Source organism: Dictyostelium discoideum, assembly GCF_000004695.1.
Source record: "Dictyostelium discoideum AX4 chromosome 5 chromosome, whole genome shotgun sequence".
Taxonomy (NCBI): domain Eukaryota; phylum Evosea; class Eumycetozoa; order Dictyosteliales; family Dictyosteliaceae; genus Dictyostelium; species Dictyostelium discoideum.
Genome location: NC_007091.3, coordinates 3086530 through 3099029, shown reverse-complemented (window position 1 = coordinate 3099029; position 12500 = coordinate 3086530). Strand labels below are relative to the sequence as shown.

Genomic DNA, 12500 nt, shown 5'->3' with positions numbered 1-12500 from the left:
TAATTTCTATAAATTTTAAAATATCTATAATCTGGTAAACTAGTTTCTGTAATATCACATCTACCAATTTCTAAATCATTTAATCTTTCCTCAATTATAAATTTAAAAAATGATTCATTTCCATATGGTATTTTATAATCTTTATTAATTGGTGTAAGTTTAACTAAATATTTGAATTGATTTAATGTTTTTATTAATTTTATATTATTGGTACCACTCCAAACATTAACTTTTTCATAATCTTTAAAATCTATTAAATTATCATAAACAAATTTAAAAACTTCAAATGAATAATTTTTATTTTTAAAATCTATTAAATCAACTATTGTATAATAATCATTTGTATAATAATCTTTATAATGTTGTAATAATATTGATAAATTTTCAAATTTACTTTTTAATAATGTATTAAAAAAAAACTTTGTTTCTGAAATTGGGTAACTAGTATTATAAATATTATTACTATTATTATTATTATTATTATTTTGGTTTTTTGATTGTGATTTAAAATTTCTATAAATTAAATCAAACATTTCAATTGATTTTATATTTAAAATTAAAAATTGTCTATCATTATCTTCAAATCTATAACCATTATCTTCCATTTTGTTTATTAATAAATTAACCAATTCTAAATCATTTAACCATACTAAATTTCTAAATAATAATAATAAATCAAATATAGGATATTTTTGATTGTGAAATGATTCAATGATTTTTCCAATATATTCAATTTGAAGATTTCTATTATTTTTACAATATATAAATAAATAATTTTCATTATTATATTTATAATCATAAATACCATATATTCCAAACATTTTAGGACATAATTTTGGATACAAATGATTATATTTCATGAAATCCTTTTCATTTAAAATTTTAACTTTATAAAAAATTAAATTACCAATTAAATGATCATACTGTTCAATGAATGGAATTAATGAAAAGTATAAAATTCTAAGGTTTTCTTGAATATCTTTATTTTCATAATTTTCATCATCACCATCTGTTATTAAATCTGAAATTGTTGAATTAAATTGTTGATTTGTAAATTTCATTGATTCAATTTCTTTTAAATCTGGAATTTTAAAATCTTTTTTTTTCTTTCCATTCTCATCATAAACTAATAACTTAACAAATTTTTTAATATATTTTTTAACCAAATTATTAGTTTCAATTATATCTTTATTTTCAAATTTAAATTTAAATGAATTATTATTTATTGATTTTATATATGATTTAAAAAATTCTTTTAATTGAACTATTGATTTAACACAATTATAAATTAATGATAATTTTTGTTCATAAATTTGAAAATTAAATAACCATGGTGTGAATTGTTGTTGTTGTTGTTGTTGTTGTTGTGGTGGCGGTGGTAATTGTATATTACATTTATTTATTATAAAATTTACACTTTTATTAATTAAATTTTCAACTTTATTTATATCTTTCTTTGATAATTTAATATTATTTATTATAATATTCCAAATTCTTGATTGAAAATTTTTACTTTTTAAAATTTCATTTTTAAATTTATTAAAAATATAAAATGAACATTCATAAGATCCAATTTCAAATGATTTAAAAAATGATTCAATCTCTAATATATGATTAAAATTCTCTACTAAAACTTGTAATGCTTGTTGATTATCATATTGGATTAATGTACTCTCAGTTATTGATTTATTAAAATTTAAAAAATAATTTGAATAATTTTTAAATAAATTATTATAAAAATTTAAATCCCAATGAATTGATGCTTTTTCTTTATAAAAAATTGAATTTTCATTTAACACAAATTCATCATCACCATTTTCTAAATTTTTATTAACTCTTTCTCTTTGTGATAATATATATTTATTATCAAATTTTGAATGATAAATTAAACTACTATTAAAAACTAAATATTCACCTTTTTCAACTTTTTCTTTTAATAATTGAAAATATCCATTCTCTATCATCCAATAACATGATATTATTCTATCAAGCTTGTAATTATTATAAAAATCATTGAAAACTTTAACCTTTAATAATATTTTACTCCTTAAAAATTTGTTACTCCAAACTTTAAAAAACCAATTTTCACTCTCTCTTCTATTATTCATTTTATATTTTAAAAAAAAAAAAAAATTAAAAAAAAAAAAAAAAAAAAAAAGATTTTTATTTTCAAACCAAAAAAAAAAAAGAAATAATTAAGAATTTGAAAAATGTATTTTTTATTTGTTTTTTAAAAAAAGTGTGGTTTATAAGTTTAAAAGTACAATGATTTATTTTTATTTATTTTATATTTTATTATTAATACAATGATTTTTTTTTTTTTTTTTTTTTTTTGGTTGATTAATCAATTTCAAAAAGTTTTAAATTTAAAAAGTGATTAAGTAATTGAGAATTATTAAAAGATAAATATAATCTTGATGAAGTAATTGATAATTTTTCAGGGTATAAATTTAAAATAAATGATAAAATATCTATATTACCATTTAAAATTGATAATCTAATTGAAGGACAACAAAAGAAAAAACCAACTTGATCTTGTTTTTGACCAATACTTTTAAAATTTTGTTCAACCAAGTCTGGATATTTTGAATGAATATATTTTAAAATTTCTAAATCACCAATTGATGATAATACTTCCATTAAACAATTTGAATAAATATTATAGTACCTATATTTTAAATTACTACTTTTTGCTTTTTCCATTATTAAATCAATGAAATGTAAATCATTTAAACTACATGCTTTTGATAATGTTTCTCTAATAATGCTTGGATCTCTTTCAAATTTTTCATCAAAGAAATTCATTAAATTTAATTTATATTTTAAAATTATTTCATCATCACCACTATCACCATCATGTTTTTCATTATTATTATTATTATTTCTAAATTCTTTATTAAATATAAAATACCAAAATAACATTGTTTTACCATTTTCAGGTACAAATGTTTTATTTTGAATATCTTGGAATCTCTCTTCAACAACATATTCAAAAAATGGTTTATAAACATTACAATTGAATGGTAATGAATATTTTTCATTTTGTGGTGTCCTTTCAACTAAATATTTAATTTGATTTAAAGTTGGAGCAAAATTAATATTATTTTGCCAAGTACAAACTTTTTCTAAATCTTTAAAATCTGAAAGATTATCATAAACAAATTTAAAAATTTCAAAACTGTAACATTTATCTCTTAAATCAATTGAACTAACCGATGAATAATAATCACTTGAATATTTATTTTTATAATGTTCTAATATGGTAATTGGTTTATAACTATAAATTAATCTTTGTAAAACTATTGATATTTTTGATACTTGTTGTTGTTGACTTTTATTTAATTCTAATTTTAATTCTGACTTTTTAATAATTTGAATTATAAAATCAAACATTTCAATTGACTTTACTTTTGAAATAAACATTGTTATATTAATTTGTGAAAATTCAATATCATCTGGTATATTTAAATTTTTAATTAATTCCATATCATCCAACCAAATTAAATTAATTAATATACATTTTAAAATTGAATTATTATTATTATTATTTGATTGATTATTTTTTAAATCATTATTTAAATTATTTAAATAATTAATTTGTAATTGTTTTTCATTTTTACAATATTCAAATAATTTATTATCATCAATACATTCATTATTCAAATCATTAAAATTATAATGTGCAAACATTTTTGAATGAAATCTAATTGTTCCTTTAACAATGAAATTATCATTTTTTTTAAAAGTTTGATAATCTTGATAATCATTTTCATAATTAATTTTATAAAAATTCCAATTATCAATAAAACAATTAAAATGATTTGTAAATGGTAATAATAATAAATATAATTTCTTTATTAATTGAAATTGTTCATTAGTTGTATTATTTTGATTAAAATCACAAATTATTGTATTTAATTGTTGTTGTTGTTGATTATTATTATTATTATTATTATTATTATTATTATCATTATTGAAATTTGTAAATATTAATGATTCAAATTCTTTAATATCAATTGGTAATTTAAATTTATTATTTTTATTTTTATCTTTATCTTGATCTTTATCTTGTTTACCACTACTACCTAATTGTGAAATTAATTTATTTAACATTTTAAATTCTTTATCAATTTTCGATTGTGGTGGTGCTGGTGAACAAATGATTTCTTGATTTTTTGGTAATTTTAATTTATAAGATTTATCATTTATTGATGTAATGAATGGTGTGAATAATTCATTTAATTGAATTATTGATTTAACACAATCTATAATTGTTGATAATTTTTGTTTAAATATTTTAATTTCAAATAAAAATGGTACGAATGATTCTAAATCTGTTGTAGTTGTTGTTGGTGGTATTTGACATTTATTAATTATGAAATCAATTCTTTGATTTAAAATCTCACTTGTAATTAACTCATTCTTCATATTTGAATAGTTTAATATAATATTCCAAATTCTTGTTTGATGTTTTTTACTTTTTAAAATTTCATTTTTGAATTTATTAAAAATATAAAATGAACATTCATAAGATCCAATTTCAAATGATTTAAAAAACGATTCAATCCCTAATATATGATTAAAATTCTCTACTAAAACCTGTAATGCTTGTTGATTATCATATTCGATTAATGTACTTTCAGTTATTGATTTATTAAAATTTAAAAAATAATTTGAATAATTTTTAAATAAATTATTATAAAAATTTAAATCCCAATGAATTGCTGCTTTTTCTTTATAAAAAATTGAATTACTATCGAAAATAATTTGATTATTTTTAATATTATTATTATTATTATTATTTTTATTATTTTTATTTTTATTATCATTATTATTATTATTATTAATATTATTATCATATTTCTTTTTTGTTAAACTTCTTGGTAAACCTAATGGTAAAACTCCATTATCAAATATATTTTTATTAATGAATACTAAATATTCACCTTTTTCAACTTTTTCTTTTAATAATTCAAAGTATCCATTCTCTATCATCCATGAACATGAAAATATTCTATTATATCGATAACTACTATAAAAATTTTTATCATCTCTTAAAAAAGATAATATTTTATTTTTTATTATTTTATTTCTCCATATATATAAAAATTTATTATTGTCATTCATTTTTTAAAATTGTTGATCAAAGCAGAAAAAATGAAAAAAAAAAAATGAAAAAATATTCATATTTAAAATAAAAAAAAAATAATAAAAAAAAATAAAAAAAAAATAAAAAAAAATAAAATTCAAACAATCAAAAAAATATCTTTTAATTATTATAATTTTTATAACTTGAATATTAAATAAAAAAAAAAAATAATATGATTGAAAAAATTATTGTAAAAAGTTATAATTTAAATTTTTAACCTATAAATATCTAAGTTGTGTATTTTTAAATGAAAACTTGCTTAACAATTTAAGTTAAAAAAAATTCTTAAAAAAAAAAAAAAAAAAAATTAAAAAAATAATGAAAAAAAAAAAAGCAATGTAAAAAAAGAATTAATATTATTTTTATTTCAAAGCAATATAAAAAAAAAAAAACCTATTATCACAGTGTTAATTAACGATATAAGAAAAAAAAAAAAAAAAAAAAAAATAGAATAGATAAAAAACATGTTTTCATTTGATTTAAAAATAAAATCAGTTAAAAGTTTTGATGAAATTTTAAAAACTAACGACCTATTTCCATCAGATAATAATAGTAATAATAATTTTAATACTGAATTAGAATTTACTGATACCATTTTAAATGTTAAAAAAAAGTTTGAAAATTATTTTCATCCATTTCAATTCCAAAAATTTGGTCATGATTTAAATAAACATTTTTTACTGGAAATTTTAGAAGAAAAATTGGTAGAAATTGAACTATTAAAAAAAGAAAATTCAAAACTAAATCAATTAAAAACTTTAATTCCAATTAATAAATCCATAACTACAACAACAACAAAACCAGATTTACAAGAAATTGATAAACAATTAATAAATGAAAATCAATCATTTGAAAATTATTTGAACCAAGAAAAAAATAATTTAAAGGTTGATGATGATGATGATGATGTTGTTGTTGTTGTTGATAATAACCCAAATTTTATTATCATTAAAAATCAACCATTTTTTGAAAATTTATTACAAAGTTTAAAAATGAAATTATCATTTCAAAATATAGTAGAAAAACAAATAAATGATTTAGCAGGAATTAAAGAGAATGATATTATATTTTTTGCATCCACTTCCACTGGAATCTTTACCAATATTGAAAAAGATACTTTACAAATCAATGAAATTCGTTCTAAAATAGGTGACACAATTCCAATTTTATACTGTATTTTTAATATGGGAAAAGATGCCAAACCAACAATAAAAATTTTAAACACAATACCATTCTCTTTAACCCATTCAATTTCTGAAATTGATCATACTAGACTCAATAATATTACTTTAACCAAAATAAAAAATTGTTTACCGAAATCAATTTAGGGTTATTATCGATTTTGTATCGAAAATAAAATAAAATAAAACAAAAATAAAACAAAAATAAAAATAAAAATAAAAAAATAAAAATACTAGATTATAAAATAAAATAAATAAAAAAAAAAACCCTTTGCTATTTCTTAGTCACAAAATTGAAAAAAAAAAAAAAAAAAAAAAAAAAAGGATTTTTTTTTATATTTGTCCAATCACAAAAAATCTTTGATTTCCAAAAAAAAAAAAACCCAGATTTTTAAAAAAAAAGTGAAATAATGTAAATAATTTAATTTAATTTTTTTTTTTTTTATTTTGGGTTTTTTTTTTTTTTTAATCACTATAAAATGTAAAAAAAAAAAAAAAAATTTAAAACAAAAACAAAACAAAAGAAGCTAGTGTTTATCCTTTTAGAAATAATTAGAAAATGAATTTTGAATCGATTGAATTTATTACTTGTCCACCAAAACCAATGCCAAAGCCAAATAAGCCATCCAAACCATTAAAGACTTCTTTAATTGCTTAAGCCAAACAAATCATATCTCTTCCAAGTGGTCTCTTTCTCTTTTTCTTTCCTTAGACACCAACCATCATTGATGTAGTTTTGTTTATTTTTATTACCAACATAAAAAACAAAATAAAAATAAAAATAAAAAAAATTAAAAGAGATCAATAAGACAATATTTTTTTAAAAAAAATACAAATACAAATACAAATAATTAGTTTACTTTTTTTTTTTTTTTTTTTTGGTTTTACTATTTTTTTTTATTTTCACAAACACATCAAAAAATGAAATTCTTCACATATAATCAAAAAAAAAAAAAAAAAAAAAAAAAAAAAAAAAAAAAAAAAAAAAAAAAAAATAGTTTTCCAAAAAAAATAAAAAAAATAAAAAAAAAATTTTTTTTTTTTTTTTTTTTTTTTTTTTTTTTAAAATTTTTTTGTTTTTTCATTTCATAGTTTTTCATCACATTCACACACATAATATATATTAAAATGTCTTACACTCCAAACTCATTCGTCGGTGTAAGTAATCTTATATCTTATGTGTTAACACACCCATATCAATAACTTTTTTAAAAAAAAAAACAAATCAATTTTATTATTATGACATTATTTTCTTCTTTTTTTTTATATTTTTTTTTTTGTTTTCTTTTTTTTTTATACGATCTTCACCCAGTCACAGCAGAAAAAAAAAAAAAAAAATAAAGAAACCCACAAATTTTTAAACCAAATATATAGATGTACTAATAATAAATTAATAAAAATACAAAATTAAATAATAATAATAATAAAAATAATAATGATCATTATCCATCACATCAAACATAATTAAAGGTTTTATATGGTCTTAGCGTTTTATTTGGCATTTCACATGGTGTCGGTAAATTAAATACCTTCAAATCAATTGCCAAAGAAGATTTATCAAAAGAAATTAAAACTACTGCTACTGCTGAAAAATCAAAAGCATACCAAGAAGGTTTCGAAGCTGGTGTTAAATCAACTCAACCAAAAGCAGGAGGTGTCACTTATGGTAGTGAAATCGAAAAACTCATTGCTGAAACCTGTGGTACCAACCTTTTACAACAAAACTAAAATAAACCAACAACAGTAATATAATAATATAAATACAAATTCCACATATTTAAAAAAATAAATCTACAAAAAAAAAAAAAAAAAAAACATGTATAAAACTCAATTTTACGTGTAATTTTATTATAAAAAAAAATAAAAAACCTATAAAATTTTAAAACATATTACTTTCTTCTTTTTTTTAAAAAAAAAAAAAAACATAAAGAATAAATAAATTTGGAATTAAAAAAAAATGATTAAAAAAATTTAGAAATTGGGTTTTAAACACAAAAATATAAAAAAACAAATTGACCAAATACATTTTTTTTTTAACAAAAAGAAATTTAAACACAAAAATATAAAAAAACAAATTGACCAAACACATTTTTTTTTTAATAATTTAACATTTTTATTTAAACATTTTAAAATCATTTTATGATAAAAAAAGTAATCTCAGAGAAAAAGGAAAGAAAAAGGAAAATAATTCTAAAATCTGTAATAATTTATGGTAAAAGAAAAAAAATATTAGTATTGGTTTAAATATAAAAAAAATATTTAGACACCATGAATATTATTTTTTGCAATTATGTTTAAAGATATGTGAAGAAAATCAGTGTTTTAAAAAAACAGCCAAAGGTTATCGTCTTATTCGAGAATCGGACGGTAATTAATATCATCACTTAATCTTGGCAACCTTTAAAACATAAAAAGCAAAATTATCCTGAGTCTTTTTTGAAAACATACATTAATAAAATAAATCAAGGAGCTAACTTAGATGAATCAAGAACTTATGTAACCTAAAAACTTTAAAAAGGAAAAAAAAAAAAGAAAAAAAGTTAAAATTTGTTTTTTTTTTTTTTCTTAACACAAATATATATTTCTTTTTTTTTTTTTAAAAATATTAAATATCAGGAAAGAATAATGCATAGTCTCAGCAATAGTTTTTACAGAAACTCTAGTCTTTAGCTGTTAATCATCACCAAGTAATAATAATAAAAAAATAAAAAAAATAAAATATAAATTTATAAATAAGTATTGATGCTTACATTTTAGTTTGTTTGTCAATAAAAAAAAGAAAAAAAAAAGAAACGAGTTTTTCTTTTATGCTTTTTTTTTTGCCATAAAAAAAAAAAAATTTGAAAAAAAAAAAAAAAAGTAAAAAATAAAAAAAGAGGTTGACAAAACGTTATTGGCGTGCCTATTTTTTTTTTTTTTTTTTTTTTTTTTTTTTTTTTTTGTGGCAAAAAAAAAAAGAGAAACAATTTGTTTCTTTATTTTTCTATACTAAAATTACTTTTCTTTTTTTTTTTTTTTTTTTTATTATTAATATACATAAACACTTTTAGTATATATTTTTTTTTTTTTTTATTATTTCTTTCCAAACATTAAGAAAGAAGATTTCTTTTTTGTATTTATACTACTATCAGTTGAAGCTGATAAATTTGATGAAATCGTATTGTTGTTGTTAATTGTTAATGATGATATTGGTGATGAAGTAATTGGAGAGGAGGAGGGTGATGGAGATGGTGAAGATTTATTATTAGCGCTATTATTATTATTATTATTATTATTATTTGGATTATTATTATTATTATTATTATTTAAATTATTTGTAGTGGTAGTTGTTGTTGTTGTTGTTAAAAATGATTGAGCTTTTAAATTTGAACCAACAGTCATTGTTCTTTGAGGTTGTTCAATCATATGTGAAGCTTTATATAAATCTTTATCAGTTAAAACAACTGATTTCAATATATTTTCAATTGCATCTATTTTCTTTAACCAATATTGTTCAGTTTGATATCTTTTAATTTCAATTAAAACTTTAGAAATCATTTTCATCTAAAATAAAAAGTAAAAAAAAATAAAAAAAAAATAAAATAAAAAAGTTAATAAATTAAATAAATTAAATAAAAATTAAATAAATTTAATAATAATAATAATAATTTTTTACTTTTTCAAAATTAATATAACCATTTTCTAAATAATCAGGATTTTCTTCAATAAAATATAAATCTTTTAAATATACAGCCATAAAAGGTAAACAAGGATAAGTTGGAGTTGACATTTCTTTACGATAATTTGAATAATTTAAACGTTCACTTGTTAGATTAATTAAATTTTGAAGTGAATCCAATTGTTTCTTATCAATAGATTCCCAAGTTTTCTTTAAACGTTGAATTGAACCTAAATTTAAACCCATTAAAATACCAGTGAGAGTATTCCAATTATGAAATTTTCTAAGGATTTCAGCGATAGTGATGAATCTTTTTAAAACTGAAACACGATGTTTTATATTTGAAGATGATAAAATCTCTGTGGCAACCCAATAACTAACGGTATTGGATCTATTGATAAAATTGATTAAATTTGGTACTTTCTCTTTTGCATCTGGTTTACTCCATGCTGTATGATAGAAATCAGTTGGTGATAATTTTTTAAATAACTCATAATCAATTAATGTCAATTGTCTAGCGATTTCAACTGGATGAATATCTAAAAATGTAATTGAAAATGTTGAATTTGGTGATGAAAAAAATGTTTTTGGTACAATTGGTTCTGGAAAATTAATATTTTCAAATATAAAATAATAGATACTTGTTGATTTATCTTTAAAAGTAAAAGAATTTGATGATGATGAAGGGGTAGAATTTAAAGTCGATTTTGAATTTGTTAAAGGTGATGTTACAGATGATGGTATTGATGGAGTTGAGGAACCATTAGCAATTCCACTACTATTACTATTTACAACTAATGATGTTAAAATTGATGTTGAATTTGATGATGATATAGAATTTGGTAAACTTGTACTCGTTATAGCTGTTGTACCATTTCCATTTGATGGTGAAGAAGATGATGATGATGAAGAAGATGATGAAGAAGTTACAACACCACCACTGCTGCTATTATCGGTTGCAGAAGATGATGATGCCATATTTGCAGTTGTTGTATTCGAACTCGATGATGATGATGATGTTGTTGTCGTTGTTGTTGTTGAGGAGGAGGAGGAGGATGGAGAAAATGAAGAACCAGATTTTGAATGATGAAAAATTAAATTTGATTGTAACATTTTTGATAAAGTTTCAAGTGCTTCATCTTTTGAATCTAAATTGAATTTATTAATTAACCATTCTACAGCTTCATTACCTGTGAATGAATTTTTAATAACTTTTAAACCTTTTTTACGTTCTTTCAATTGTAATGATTGTGACATTAATTTTGAGATTGCATCTAAATTATCCAATGAGATGATTTCACGCAATTGTTTGGAGGATGCTTCTTTTACATTGACAGCTATATATCGTAATAGACAGCCACTATCATTGATTGCCTTTTTCAAATATTGGCCCCATCTTTGACTGAACGACATCACATCACCATCTATAAAGTCCACCAACATTTGATACAGGTTAATATCGGTTGCGAATGCATAACCATGATTTTCAATCCATTTCTTTATTACATTAATAACACGAAGTCTAATATGTGTTGAAAGCTGCTCAATCTTTACTTTGTCATGATTCTCTTCAAGTATTGATATTGATTGTGCTGCTTGATCCATTAATGGATTATTAAATCTACCCTTTAAATTCTCTAATAAATCAACTGATGTCATATAATAATGATATGTAAATAAAAATTCCTCTAAAAATTGTGTACCTGTCACTTTTGAAATATCTGTAAATAATCCAATAATTTTATCTCTTTCACCTGCAATAACTTCATCTTTATCATTATAAACTAATCCAATTAAATTTTTACCATTATTTAATTGTGTTGTTGTTGTTGTTGAATTGGTTGTAGTTGTTGTTGTTGTAGTTGTAGTGGTTGTTGTTGTAGTTGTAGCAGAATTTGTTGTATCATCAGTTTTTGATTTATTATTATTATTATTGTTATTATTATTATTATTATTATTATTATTGTTATTATTATTACTTGTAGTTGATTCAGTTGATAAATGTAAACTTTGTCTTTTATTATCACTTGGTAAATTACCATTTGATAAAGCTCTAGTTAGAGTATCTTGGATTTCAGTATCGAAATCACCTTCATATTGTGCATTGTCCCATGATGGTAATGTCAATTCACTTCTACTTCTAAGGAACCTTCTATAAATATAATCATAATCAAATGTAACTTGATCACTTTGTTGAATTAATGGTGATTGTGAAGATGATGATGATGATTGTGATCTCATTAAATTACTAACAGAGTATGATTTTGTTAATTGTTGTTGTTGCTGTAATTGTTGTTGTTGTTGTTGTTGTTGTTGTTGTTGTAATTGTTGATTATTATTATTAGTATTATTATTAGCATTTAAAGATGAAGAAGATGATGATGTTGAAGAGGATATATTTGTTACATTTGATAAATTTGTTGATAATCTATTTGGATTACGTGTACTTGTTGGTGATGTGAGTGTTGTTGAAGGTGGTGTATATTGTGTGAAACTATTCTTTAAAACTGAC

General features: G+C 19.8%; 5 protein-coding genes across 5 annotated transcripts in view; 2 read left to right on the top strand and 3 right to left on the bottom strand.

The window, feature by feature from the left end:
- The window catches only part of DDB_G0289685 (hypothetical protein), a gene marked incomplete at both ends in the record, with an annotated part of 2607 nt that extends 499 nt beyond the window's left edge, over nt 1–2108 (bottom strand). Inside the window, one exon of the mRNA XM_630963.1 lies at nt 1–2108. This exon is cut by the window's left edge and continues 499 nt beyond it. Coding sequence (XP_636055.1) covers nt 1–2108 — 2108 coding nt within the window.
- A 232-nt stretch (nt 2109–2340) lies between these two features.
- DDB_G0289683 (hypothetical protein) lies at nt 2341–5127 on the bottom strand (the record flags this gene model as incomplete). The annotated part of the gene is made up of 1 exon (XM_630962.1): nt 2341–5127. The coding sequence occupies one exon, from the start codon at nt 5125–5127 to the stop codon at nt 2341–2343; it is 2787 nt and encodes a 928-aa protein (XP_636054.1).
- A 486-nt stretch (nt 5128–5613) lies between these two features.
- DDB_G0289681 (hypothetical protein) lies at nt 5614–6477 on the top strand (the record flags this gene model as incomplete). The annotated part of the gene is made up of 1 exon (XM_630961.1): nt 5614–6477. One exon carries the CDS (start codon nt 5614–5616, stop codon nt 6475–6477), a length of 864 nt encoding a protein of 287 aa, XP_636053.1.
- A 981-nt stretch (nt 6478–7458) lies between these two features.
- Nucleotides 7459–8058, top strand: DDB_G0289679 (hypothetical protein; the record flags this gene model as incomplete). The annotated part of the gene is made up of 2 exons (XM_630960.1): nt 7459–7488; nt 7801–8058. The coding sequence occupies 2 exons, from the start codon at nt 7459–7461 to the stop codon at nt 8056–8058; spliced, it is 288 nt and encodes a 95-aa protein (XP_636052.1).
- A 1344-nt stretch (nt 8059–9402) lies between these two features.
- gefQ (Ras guanine nucleotide exchange factor Q) overlaps nt 9403–12500 on the bottom strand; it is a gene marked incomplete at both ends in the record, with an annotated part of 4009 nt that continues 911 nt past the window's right edge. Inside the window, 2 exons of the mRNA XM_630959.1 lie at nt 9403–9873; nt 9986–12500. The exon at nt 9986–12500 is cut by the window's right edge and continues 911 nt beyond it. Coding sequence (XP_636051.1) covers nt 9403–9873; nt 9986–12500 — 2986 coding nt within the window. The remainder of the gene's footprint in view (nt 9874–9985) is intronic.